Here is a 13,641-nt window from a genome sequence, read left to right on the forward strand (position 1 = left end):
CAGACATCTGGAGCGATGGCGTTTTTATTTCAACTCGGTATCTGAGGTACATATTTACTGATTTCACACAAATGATACCCGGTTACATGTATGGTCTTCACACGTTAGCACAACACGGAGAACACTTACATCAACATGACAAGAGACATGCACGAACAAGCTAGCGACGGAGAGTTAGCGCCGGTGGCAAACTGCACCGACCGCCCGTTGTCCTGAACACAAAGTACCAACCAGACACAACAGGTGAAATCACTGACTTGACTGTGAGTGTGTGTGTGTTTGTGTGTTTGTGTGTGTATGTGTGGGGGGGAGACAGAGGAAGAGGAGGGGGAGGAAAAGCTGAGGAGGGGGAGTAAAGGGGAAGAAAAGAGGAGAGCAGAGGGGCTAATACCAAAAATATTAAGACATAACACTGAGCACCATAATAAACAATAAATAATATTTTCAGTATTGACAATAAATACCAACAATCTCATTAATAACAATATCATCCCTTTTCAATAACATATATCTTTAAATCTCATAGAAGTTGCACACTTTCCCTTCCAATTGTATAATGTACTTTAGTGCAGTGCACACGCACACGCTCTCTCACACACACCTTTTTCTCCCCAGGCTTTCTCTTTAAGTTCATTTCTGTCCAGAGTTACGAGAGCAATACTGTAGGGACACGGGGGTCAACTAAAGATGGTTTAAAGGTGATGCGTAGCTTGTTGGGGGTCACATGCAGACTGTTATCTACAACTGTAAACTCCCTCAGTCCCATCCTCCCTCCCTTATACACCCCCCCCCCACACACACACACACACACAACCCCCCACCTCTCTGCGTCGCTGTCTATCTTTTTTTCCCACCGGAACGCCTTTCGCTACCCATCCTCCTCCCTCCCATTGAATCATCAACCCCCCCTGTATCCTGAGCTGTCATCTCTCTTTACCACCCTCTTTTCTCCCTTTCCCCCTGTCTCCCTCCCTTTTTCTCCCCTCTCTCTAAACCTGTCTATTTCAGGTCCCCAGCGTCGCCCTGGATGGTCTTCTTGATGCGCAGCAGCATCGTGGTCAACCACTGGTCCAGACGAGACACCGAGTCGAAGTCCTTGACGGCCTCCGTGAATGCCTCGCTGTTCTGCTCCTCGTGGGCTTCTAGGAGTTTCTGTTGCAACAAAACGTAGTAGATGATAACTTTACTAACACAGGGGAGTAGTGACCATGTCAGCTTTGAGAAAAAAAAATTCAGAACAAATTAATGTTCTTGAAGAGGCAAACGACCTAGATTAGGTCGCCGATGAAAACATTTTCAAGATGGTCTTTCTAGACATTTTAAATCCATCAAATAAAAAGTAAAAGACATTACTTGCTTTTTATGAGATCAATTTTTTAATATAACTGAAATCTTAATTTTTTATTATCCTGGACTACTTTTAAATCACTTTTCCTCTTTTAAATTGCCTCTGAAAATACTGATTCTAAGCTTATTGAGTTTGAGTATATTTCTCTGCATGTGTGTATTTCTGTGTGTACGTGAAAAATACACACGCCTGTGTACGTCTGTTCCTTTTTCCTCGTAAAGCAATTTGTAATCTCCGATTCTGGTAAGTATTGTATGAATAAACACCATTATTATTTATAATACTGCTGCAAACATAGTCTTTCACCCCTACATCCATGCTACCAGCACGGCTAAAGGGAAATTTACCTTCAGCAGTTTGAGCTCTCTTGAGTCCGAGAAGGCCGGAAACATCTCCTCATACTTCTCAATGGCCAACTGCGACACACAAGTATACAAGTGTTAGTATTAGTATAACAGTCATACTAGTGTTAGTATTCAGTCATGCTGTCATTACTCCAAGTACCTTCTAACGTTAACAACCAAGGTCGGGATACAAGACCCGTGAATACTTTAAAGCCATCACAATGCGACAGATCAATACGTATGTGTGTCAGTATACGTGTATGTGTATACTGACACACCCTGTGTGCTTGCGAGTGTGTGTGTTTGTGTGTGTGTGTGTGTGTGTGTGTGTGTATGTGGACATGCTGTTTTGTTACCTTGGCGTTCAGTTCGTCTACTATGAAGTGACACAATGAAGCCTTGAAGAAATACTCTTTAGCGTTGTACTTCAACAAAGGGTTGTCCATGGTGCTCATGGCAACCTGAAAAACACAACCACACACACACACACACACACACACACACACACACACACACACACACAGACAGATGCAGAAACACATAACATGATTAACCTTTACACCATCGGGTCATCACAACGGATGCTCTTCCTGTGTATTCATTAATTCCTTTGAATGGTTTAAACGTGATGCGTCGTATTTCCGTGGCTGCTCCAAGTTACACATTTGAACCCGATCTGTTTTATTATATTACTGTGTGTGTGCATTTTGTTGTCGTTTCAATTTGTGTTGTTGTTTTACATGTGCTAGCCGTGCCTTTACATTAACTGTTCAGAAAAATGATACTCTACGAACTGTGAAGCACTTGGCAACTGTAAGAACGTTTATGCCAGTAAAGATTATTGTTATTTTTATAACCTTAACCATGCCTTTACACAGAAGTGGCACCAAATACCCCCAACGTCACAAACTACAATCTCAAAAAAGACCATAAAGTTGCACCAACATCTCTCTGAGACAGCAGCTGCAACAATAACAGAATATGATATTTACACACTGGGAGATTTGCTGAAGGGACACTGTATTGTTGCATGTGCTCAGCTGTTACCTGTTCATAGATTTCAATAGCTTTCTGGTACTGCTCCAGCTGAGCGCTGTAGTGTCCGACCTTCAGAAGACATTTGTTGGCTGAGCTGAAACACACGCAAACAAAGGGACCAACGGGTGAGGGGCTAATGTGTGTATTACTACCGTTTCCATCACTATTTCTCACTGCCTGAAATTAAGAAGAGTCATTTCTTTCCCAGGCGGAGCTTCCGGGATGAGAAGCCTATTTCAGATGATGGATGATGAATTAATGTAAAAAAAAAAAATTTAAAAAAAGGTGACTGTGTGTCATCTACAGGACTAATGATTATTTTTCTTATCAATCAATCTGACTCTTTTCACTATAGTGAAAAGAGACGTAGTGAAACAAGCCACAAGCACAATCACCACCCTACAAACTGCATTTCACACACTCCAGGTATCATTTTCCCCATTGAAAGGAACCTTGAAAGTAGAAAAACTAAATGTATAACTTTATCCAAAAATCATGCAATAATTATTATAATTACCATTATCCAATTATTTATGCATTTGTGTGTTTTATATGCGTTAGTTTAGCCTAAATTTCAAATTCAAACAGCACATTCACCTGTTAGATTCTTCTCCCTTGTAGTAATCTGCTGCCTGCTCATAGTGGGCAATGGCCTGAAAACACACACACACACACACACACACATTAGAGTGTAATGACATATATTATCAACAGTCAATAAATTCCAAAGAATAAGAAGAGGAGATTATTCTGTGTCCCACTTTACCTTCTCAATATCAACCAGCTCAGATTCATAAATCTCTGCTATAGTGATGTGATGTTTGGCTGCGATGGTAAAACGACCCTGTGATCGACACACAAACACACACAGGGGTATTATCCAGAGATAAGAAAGAGCGTCAGAGGCGGCAGTTCAAAGGCTGGGGCAGAGCTTACCATGTCAGTGTAGATGTCAATGGCCTGATTTAGACAGTTGATGGCCTCTGGAAACAGACAGATAAGAGGGTAAAGGAGCCACGTTATAACTACAAGGAAACAGAAAATTGAAACGCATCTGCTGAAGCAGCCTGTTTCTACGAAGTCAAATTAAACGCGTTCACTTTCAGACCCCCCAGGTGAATACTAACCTGCTAACCCACAGGGCCTTATTGAGCTCATGGGGGAGGGAGGCAGGAGAGCTGCTGCGACGTAACCTAGATATCAATTTTCCTAGAGCAACCCAGGGACCCATTTTATATTTCCAGCAATAGCCCCTGTGGGCCCTGACTCTGCCAGTGAGGGGAAGTGATACAGAGGCTTCCCCCTCTACACCGAGCCGGCCCTGCCAATCTCACGGTTCTAGAGAACTGTGCTGGTGAGAAAACATGGATTTAGCGTCTGTGGTATCACTGAATGCACGCTGGATTTGGGTTGCCGCGGCTCCGTGACATCTCGGAGGCAACTGGGTCCCGAAAAATAAAACAAACAAATCAATAGTCTGACAGAGGAGCACGTCCAGAGGCCTCCCGCAGCTGAGGAGGGATGACGCAGCAGCAGCAGCAGCAGCAGCAGCAGCCACCGCAGCTGAGACAACAGGCAGAGCCTAAGGCTGATCGTCAAAACAATACTGTTCAGAAGTTACGTGCATGAGCAGGGAGATATGATTTTCTTACACCCTTTATTCTGTGTTCAGTGGTGAAAAGTAACCAAGCACATTTACTCCGGTAAGAATTTGAGGTACTTCACTTGAGTACTTCTATTTTGCGCTTTTTAAAATACTTTTACCCCAACACAGAGGGAAATATCGTACTTTCTACCCCACGACATATATTTTACACCGCATCGTTACGAGTTACTTTCAGATGAAGATTTTACAAACAGAACGTAGTATAAAATACTAGATGGCAAGACTCTGCAGACGGAGCAGCAGCTCAGTGAACTTCCTCGCCACCTGTGGTCCCTTTGATTTTGTTGCCGCTTCTCTCGCTGATCATTGTTCCACTTTTCAAAACCCTGCGTGTACAGCAAAGAATACAGCAGCTGTAGTAAGGAGCCCTGACGGAGACCGGAGCAGGAAGCAAAAGACCGCAATCGCTCAGCAACTCACACACACACACACACACACACACACACACACACTAAACACACACACCGTACGTTTTTATCTCTCAGATGGAGATAAAAGTATGATTTGTTTCTCGTGACTGCCAAGACTGGATCTCACTCAGTCCATCGTGGTCTGATAAGCGGTGACGTCAATATCCCTGCTACAATCAGCCCAATTATCTGTGTATCCACACGTTTACATGCCTTTAGCAAACATTAACGCCGGATGTGTTTCCTTTCTAACTGAGGTCTGTCTGATAAATGTGTCCATTACCAGTGTTTACTTCTTTCTGGAAAAAATGTGGCTCACATTTAATGATCTTTGACGAATCTTCTGCAGGGGGAACTGAGCTGCAATCGATTAGATACTGGATCAGTAAATGTGTGTGTGTGTGTGTGTGTGTGTGTGTGTGTGTGTGTGTGTGTGTGTGTGTGTGTGTGTGTGTAAGACAGCAGTGCTTACTCACCCTGTGGGTCGGCCTTCTTGTAGGCGTTGCCGGCATCGACGAAGCTGGTGGCGGAGTCCAGTTTGTTCTGTAGCTGCATGTGGAGCCGAGCGGCCTGACAGAATGCGTTCCCTGCAGCTAGACACACACACACACACACACACAGACACACACACACACGGTCACACACACACACACACACAAACTAAACACACACCCTACGTTTTTTATCTCCCAGATGGAGATAAAAGTACTATTTGTTTCTCGTGACTGCCAAGACTGGATCTCACTCAGTCCATCGTGGTCTGATGAGCGGTGACGTCAATATCCCTGCTACAATCAGCCCAATTATCTGTGTATCCTGCGTTTACATGCCTTTAGCAAACATTAACGCCGGATGTGTTTCCTTTCTAACTGAGGTCTGTCTGATAAATGTGTCCATTACCAGTGTTTACTTCTTTCTGGAAAAAATGTGGCTCACATTTAATGATCTTTGACGAATCTTCTGCAGGGGGAACTGAGCTGCAATCGATTAGATACTGGATCAGTAAATGTGTGTGTGTGTGTGTGTGTGTGTTTGTGTGCATGTGTGTGTGTGTGTGCATGTGTGTGTGTGTGTGTGTGTGTGTGTGTGCATGTGTGTGTGTGTGTGCATGTGTGTGTGTGTGTGTGTGTGTGTGTGTGCATGTGTGTGTGTGTGTGCATGTGTGTGTGTGTGTGTGCGTGCGTGTGTGTGTGTGTGTGTGTGTGTGTGTGTGTGTGTGCATGTGTGTGTTGTGTGTTACCAACCACTCCAGTTCTTTGCCATCTTAAACATGTTGGCCGCTCTGGCGTACATTTCACAGGCATCCTCCACCTTATGGTTCCCCCTATAAAACACACACACACACACACACACACACACACACACACACACACACACACACAGGCAAAGACAAACAAAATGAATCACTTCCTTTTCTTTTTTTTTTCTAATTCTACTGCAGCTCCTTGACCTCATGAGTTTGTGACGCAGGACAGAGACTTGATTTTTTTCTGAGCGTTCCCTTTACCGTTGCATACTCCCACGCTCTGACTTGAATACGCTTTAAACCAGCACGCAGGGGGGTCCAGCTGAGGGACGTCGCTGCGAGGATACCGACGCCCCGCAGCTGCGACTCTCTGCTCATGTGAGGCATTCATTTTGTATTTATTTATTTATTTATTTTTACTGCAGCGTGAAAAAAAAAAAAAATGCTGTGAAACTCAAAGGCCATTTCTTGGATGGTGACTGACTCGCGCCGCTTTGCGCGTCTGATTCTCGTCTTGCCGTCCATACGTCGGACTTGAGGCCATGTGACTGCAGCGCGAGCTAGTTCACGCGGTGTTTACATCCTCCTCCTCCATGGGACAGAACACCGGCCCTGCAGCTCTGCGTTTGTTCGACGGAGAAGAAAAAGACGCAGAGGTCGATGACTCGAGCAGCAAGTGTGGAGCCAGCGAGGTCTCATACTTTGATAGTGACAAATAAATACACGCGTGCGCGTTATTGTTTACGGGCCTGCAAATTGGAGCAAACCGACCGGGTTTCTAATCCTCCTCGGCCACATGTTGTGGTCGACTGTGGCTACTTCCTTTAACACAGGATGCCACATAAAGGCCACACGCTCTCCACGGCACATGTGTGCTGAAGTAAACTGTGCTCAGCGACGGCAGGCGCGTCTAAAACAACTAAGGCATAAAGAGGTAAATCAATGGTTTTCTACGAGTGAAATGAAATGTAGCTTTTCATTCAGTGCATCTCCACCAGGTGCTGTGGAAACCTACCCAGCCACTAAATGACCCCCGACTGAATCTGGTTCATCTCTTAACCTGGGGCTGGGGCTCATTAAAAACAAAAACCAAACCAAACATGCTGGTACCCATGTGGGCGGGAAAACGAGATGCGACCCATTTCAGTCCTCGGGTTTGAGGACACTGCCCGGCTACGGACTGTGTAATCACGTTATTTGTCTGTAACTCTGAATTTTACGTGGTAAAGATGTAAAATGCGGACGGGGACTCGGGAAGCGTGGGGAAGGTGACCGGCACTTCGAGGGGAAAGAGGGATGCCATGCAGCACCTCGACTGGAAGCGAAGCTAGTTTGGGTTTAGGAACTCGAACTGAAGACGGTTTTCACGGCCGTCCTGATAACGGAGAAGGTTTGAGACCTACAGTGTGTCTGCATTTCCTGCTCCCCTACCCGTCGGATGAGACCAGTCGCTCGGGTATCAATCAAGGTGACAGGTAACAGATTACGTTTAACTGTCTCTAAAGGATGGGGGACCACACCTGCTGTTTGTTGGATTAGATTGGATTAAACGTTCTTGTCACTGCGCTGTTTTAATGGTTAACGGTTTGCTATATAAAATGAAAGAAAATGGTAAAAAAAAAAAAAGTGTCCGTTATGGTTTCGTCAAGTCCAACGTGACATCTTCAAATGTCCTGTTTTGTCCAAGCAACAGTTTTAAAAAAACGAGAGATATTCATTTTGTTTTTACGCCACATAAGAAAAAAAGAAAAGCAACACATTCTCAAAGGAAAAAGCTGCTGGCGTTTCTGTTCATGAGCGATTTACATGATTATCAAAACAGATGCCAAATCGTCTTCTGCAGTTCCAGTGGTCAGTTGACTGACTCATCACTTCAGCTTGGAAGGGGCTCTTGAATCCAGTTCTCCGGTGCGGCTTTGAAATACTGGCACCTCCCTTCGTCTTGTGCATTTTTTTTTCTTTTACTTTGGAACATTTATCTCTAACTTCCTCTACTTGCAACATTCAAAACGTGAACGTGGAAATAGGAGGTACTGCTGTAGTTCCAAGTGTAGACGTTGGCTCAATCCCTTGCACCCACAGTTCTTTAGGGAGCCCCAAAATGGGGGACCGTTCCAGAAAGAGCATCGACCGGTAGCCTTAGTCATTCAGTAGATCAGTCAACCGGTTTATCTGTCTGTCGATCTATCGACCCGTCTATCCATCGATCGATCGATCGATCTAATTCAGATTACGTCATATCAAATTTATATTCCAGTGTTTCCATTTCACTTGTAAACATCCACCCCTCCCATCCACACATGTAGGGTCCCAATCCTACCCGTTTGCGCGCGCGCACACACGCACGCAGTACACACACGCACGCACATACACACACACATACACACACACACACACGCAAACACACACACACACACACACACACACACACACACACGCACGCAAACACACACGCAGACAAACAGCCCCCCACATCACCACCGACTGTTTTCTTCGAGCGCCGTCCTGATTGCGCTGCTCTCCCCGCCCTCCCCGCATCCCTGGCACGGGTTAACGCTCACATCCCGCACCACCGCCACCGCCGCCGCCGCCGCCCGCAGCAGCAGCAGCAGCAGCAGGAGACAATGTACCGCAATTTTACGATTGTCTCTGGTGACAGGCCGCGATGACGGCTCATATTTCGCGGCATCCAGCTGATGCGGGCGCTGCGAGACCCCCTCGGACGAGTCTCTCAGAAGGACGCAATGTCACAGTGAAAGTTACCGGCCCCCTCTGGGGGCGTACGGAACACATCGTGTCAATATTATGGCGATAAATTACAAAAAAAAATCGATCAATGCCAGATTTGATCAGGCCTCTAAAGCTCATTTCTGTGGAGACATTTCGGGAACATCGCGGGGACATTACAGCGATTTCTCCCCGCGAAGCAAAGCAGAAAACACTTGACAGGCTTTGACGGGGCCTGCGTGCAGGAATCCCCCCAACACACACACACACACACACCAAAATGAGAGAGAGACAGAGAGAGAGAGAGAGAGAGAGAGACAGAGAGAGAGGTAAACAGAGGCAGAGACGAGAAAGACAGCATCCTTTACCCGAACATCCCTCCCAGGAAGGATCCGGACGCCTTGACCTTTTTGTCGGCTTCAGCCATCAGCTGCATGGCCTCCTTCTCTTTGCCGGAGTTGTCCATGGCGAGCTGGGTCTGCCGCTGGCGGAGGGACGGGAGGAAAACGGGCCGACGTTCCGCAGTGGACGGAGAGCGGAGCAGCGGAGCAGCGGGGAGGAGACGAGGTGGGAGGAGGGCTACGTCTCTGCTGGTGCTGATGCTGATGCTGAGGCGCTGCGGCTCTTCTTCTGCGGCGAGAGAGGAAGTACATTCGCGGCTCGTTGCTGCCACCTGCTGGAGAGAATGGGGAAAGCCCACTGTCCCGAACCCGAATAAAAGTAAAGGGCAGGTTCGACGTATTTTCCCGCTTACCTGCAGTGGAATCGGAAGGTTTTCATTTTATGTGCCCAGGTGTCCATCTCAGACATTTCTGCCGACCGCAGTACAGCGGAGATGAAGTGGATTTCGTCGGTGGTGTTGAAACAATTCATTCTCAGCGGCCTCTCTTTTCCACAAAAAAAAAAAGAGAAAAAAGAAATGTCCCCTTCTCCCTGGATTAGCCAGTAGCCTCGGCGTCAACATGCTTGACCGTTTCTTCCCTGTGAAGTTGCAACAGTCGTAAACTTGTGAGTTTAACGAGAGCACCGAGCTGTGAGCTGGACCTCTACGCTGTCAGGATCGGGAAAAGGTGGTGAGGGAACCCGATCTGCTGGGAAAGTGGCGTTTTGTTTTGCCTGTTTGATCAGGCTGGTTGCTCGAAGGCCGCTGACGGCAAAAGAAGCAACAGGCTGCCGTAAACCTACCTGAGCTCCGTCACCGGTCTGCCGCCGCAAGAAGCTTCACCCCGGACTTCACCAGCGAGTCACCGTCTCTGTCTGCCGTTTGTTGCCACATGCGGAGTGTAGCGATTTTTTTTCTTTTTCCTGCCCGTTGTTTTGAGACTGAACCAAACCGTAAATGTGCCAAACCCCCACCCCCCAAAACAAAACAAAACAAAACAATGAGCTAAAGAGGCTAAAAGGCTCTATGGGTCTGCGGAGTTGCTGATAATTCTCTGTGGGTTCATCACTAAAAACAACCTCTTTCACATTACGTGTTGCCGATTGAGCCATTTGTAGTATATAAAATATTGAGTCATGCAGCTTTGATAAAAAAAATAAAGTAAAAAAAAATCAGTTGTATTTGATTTAATAAAGAAGAAAAAGAAAGAATATTAAAAGAAAATAAAAATAAATACAACTATTTTCATGGGAGACAAATACAGATGTTTGGTATGTTTGGAAAACCTTGGGATTTTGACAAAAACAAACAAATGAACAAACGTAGGACCCACTGGAGGTTTAACTGAAGTGGACTTTACAAGGTAAATAACAAATGCAACGATGAAGTAATAACACACACACACACACACACACACACAAACAATACACTAGAAAGACATTATGGAAGTGATTCTACTAACAGCTACATTAAGAAATGGTTCGCTTACAGTAAGAACTGAGCAAAAACACTCAAACAATATGTAGTTGATGTCTAGCGACGTGTGTGTGTGTGTGTGTGATGTACTGTTAGTGATGTATCTACAGGCAGGAAGTTCACCCAACGAATTAATAAGAAACCACGAGCCAACTCCACCGCACTGCCTCTCTGTGAGAAACCCACGTTATCCTGCTCTCTCTCTCACACACACACACACACACACACACACACACACACACAACCAGAGCCACAGCAACATTTTGCAGTGGCCGTGATGTGGCTGACAACAGTAATTACAGATTGTACTCTGTGTGCGATGGTATCAAACCTCCGGCCGCTCCCTCCTCTCACACACACACACACACACACACACACACACACACACACACACACACACACACACACACACACACACACACACACACATCTCATACATCTGCAGTTTCCCACAACGGCAACGTCAACACAGCGCCGACCTGTGACACGGGACCGACCAAGACCGATCACTCTTAGATCGACATCTTTAATAGTCTTTCAGCCGGTCTTAAAACGGGACCCGGCAAAACCGAGGAACAGCCTCAACTGCCGGAGAGACCCCAGACGATAAAGCACGCTCAGTTTAAGTGACCGAGGCCGGGGTAGCGTCCCACAAGGCAGGGCCCCGGACGCTGCGCGGACACGGCGACGTGCCTCGGCAGGTAACTCTGCGACCGGTGAGGGGCCCGGACCCGGGTCCGCGTGTCGGCTGCCTTTACGCGGGCGGGTGCAGACGAGCGGCCGGTACTGGACGGCGGCTCCAGCGTCGCCTCAGCCTCGGCCCCGGTTGTGTCGGTGCGGAGGGAGAAACGATCACTGCGCGGAGAGTGCGGGGCTCCGTTCATTGGACGTTTACACAAAAACAGCAGACTCATTTTCACTCTGAAACAACTTTATAAACTCTGTCCTCGTTGCTCAATTATCCTTTAGATGACAATAAATAAATAAATGCTCATCGGAGTCGTAACTACGTTAAAACTATTTTCACATCAAAACAAAGAAATCATGCAGCGGCGGCAGACTCTCTGCCCCCGCGTCCGACAGCCCGTTCGTGGTGTAGCAGTCCGGGGGGAACTCTTGGGATGTTGGTGCTACTGGTCAGGAAACATACGATTTTGAAAAGGAATCAAAAATGGTTTCATTTCAAAAAAACAAAAACCAAACAGGAACAAAAACCTCCCCCCTTTTCCTTAAACCTTATGGAAGTAAAAGTCTGATGATCCATAAATCCACAAAAGACTTAGGTTAACTGTCATGCTCTGATATATAATTAAAATAACTTAACAGAAACTGCCACTGAGCTCATTATTCTCCCCAAATCTCATAAATGAATGAATGAATGAATGAATAAGTGCCTGATCAAACTAGTGAGGGCTCAATAAATGATCCGGAGGGTAAATCTTGTAAAATATGAGGTACAGGTTTTTTTATTGAGTCCTGCCCCTTTATCCTCCTTAATCCCATTAAACTCATTCAGATGATTTCCCCATTCAAAATCACTCGGTCACTAGTTGTGTGGATGAGTGTTGGCGTCTGAGAGAACGACCCCCCCAAGGTACGATACCAAAACAAAAAAAACCCCCAGAAAAACCCAACACACACGCACACACACACACACACACACACACACATACAGAGGGCTCAGTAATACGCTCTTGAAATATTAAGTGACACCAGATGCACTGATCTGACATGAAACCATGAACCTTTAAACAAATAAATACAGATCACAAAATACAGCATTGAAAAACACTGTATGTGTGTGTGTGTGTGTGATAGTGTGATTGTGTGTTTTACACCACCGTAGTGAGGACATTTTGGCCGGTCCTCACTGTGTTACAGGTTTGAAGGTTGAGACCTGGTTTTAAGGTTAGGGGTTAGGGGTTTAGGCATTTAGTTGTGATGGTTGCATCTGGGGGCTTAGGGGCTCTGGAATGCAATGTGTCAATAAAGGTCCTCACAAGTACAGAAAGATGTGTGTGTGTGTGTGTGTGTGTGCTTGTAGTCTCCCATATCCTTACAAGTATACAGTATTCATATCCCGCCACGGTACGTGTGTATCTTGTGCTGTTTTATTGTCATAGTACGCAACATTGTCATTGTCATTATCATTATTTTCTCAGTTTTAAGACCAGCAACACGTGGTGGGTGACTCTGGGTGGGAAAAGCCAGAGGGCAGCATGTGCCCCTCCCTCGTGACCACGGCTGAGGTGCCCTTGAGCCGAGCCATTAACCTCCAGCCGCCCCCGCCGTGCTGCCCAGGGGACGGCAGATCGGACCGTGGGTGTGCTGGGCAGCCTCCAAGGGGGAGCGTGTGCCGCTGTGCCCGGTGTGACAAAGAGAGCATTGCTCGTGACGATAAAGGCAGTGGATGTTTAAAAAAAAACAAAACCATACAACCGTGATACTGTTATTCTTCCAAGCGTATCAGCATTGCAGTTTTTGACTCTGACCACTTTAGACCACGTTGTTGTGGCCAATAAGAAGATGAAAGGCTCAAAATGTACGTGGTTTCGGACTCACGGGGGTTGGTTCACGTCTCTCCATGTGCATATGAAATGGAGACAGGCCTTGAGTCTGATGTGTGTTCACTGATCTTCAGAAGTACAAGCAGCAATAAACAGCACAAAATGTCCAATAGATAGATAGATGATAAGTAGATAGATAGATGATAGATAGATAAATGATAGATAGATAGATAGATGATAAGTAGATAGATAGATGATAGATAGATAAATGATAGATAGATAGATAGATGATAAGTAGATAGATAGATGATAGATAGATAAATGATAGATAGATAGATAGATAGATGATAAGTAGATAGATAGATGATAGATAGATAAATGATAGATAGATAGATAGATGATAAGTAGATAGATAGATGATAGATAGATAAATGATAGATAGATAAATGATAGATAGATAGATAGATGATAGATAGATAGATAGATAGATAGATGAT

General features: G+C 45.7%; 1 protein-coding gene across 1 annotated transcript; it reads right to left on the reverse strand.

Moving 5' to 3' along the window:
- Positions 1-751: 751 nt before the first annotated feature.
- On the reverse strand, positions 752-9,267 carry napba (N-ethylmaleimide-sensitive factor attachment protein, beta a). The gene is made up of 10 exons (XM_040139399.1): positions 9,148-9,267; positions 6,051-6,130; positions 5,283-5,399; positions 3,667-3,713; positions 3,497-3,574; positions 3,328-3,383; positions 2,740-2,824; positions 2,049-2,153; positions 1,696-1,764; positions 752-1,152 (listed from the first exon to the last, which is right to left on the reverse strand). Exons 1-10 carry the CDS (start codon positions 9,243-9,245, stop codon positions 1,000-1,002), a joined length of 888 nt encoding a protein of 295 aa, XP_039995333.1. The 5' UTR covers positions 9,246-9,267; the 3' UTR covers positions 752-999.
- Positions 9,268-13,641: the final 4,374 nt, after the last annotated feature.

The sequence above is a fragment of the Xiphias gladius genome, chromosome 11 (genome assembly GCF_016859285.1).
Source record: "Xiphias gladius isolate SHS-SW01 ecotype Sanya breed wild chromosome 11, ASM1685928v1, whole genome shotgun sequence".
NCBI classification, from domain to species: Eukaryota; Metazoa; Chordata; class Actinopteri; order Istiophoriformes; family Xiphiidae; genus Xiphias; species Xiphias gladius.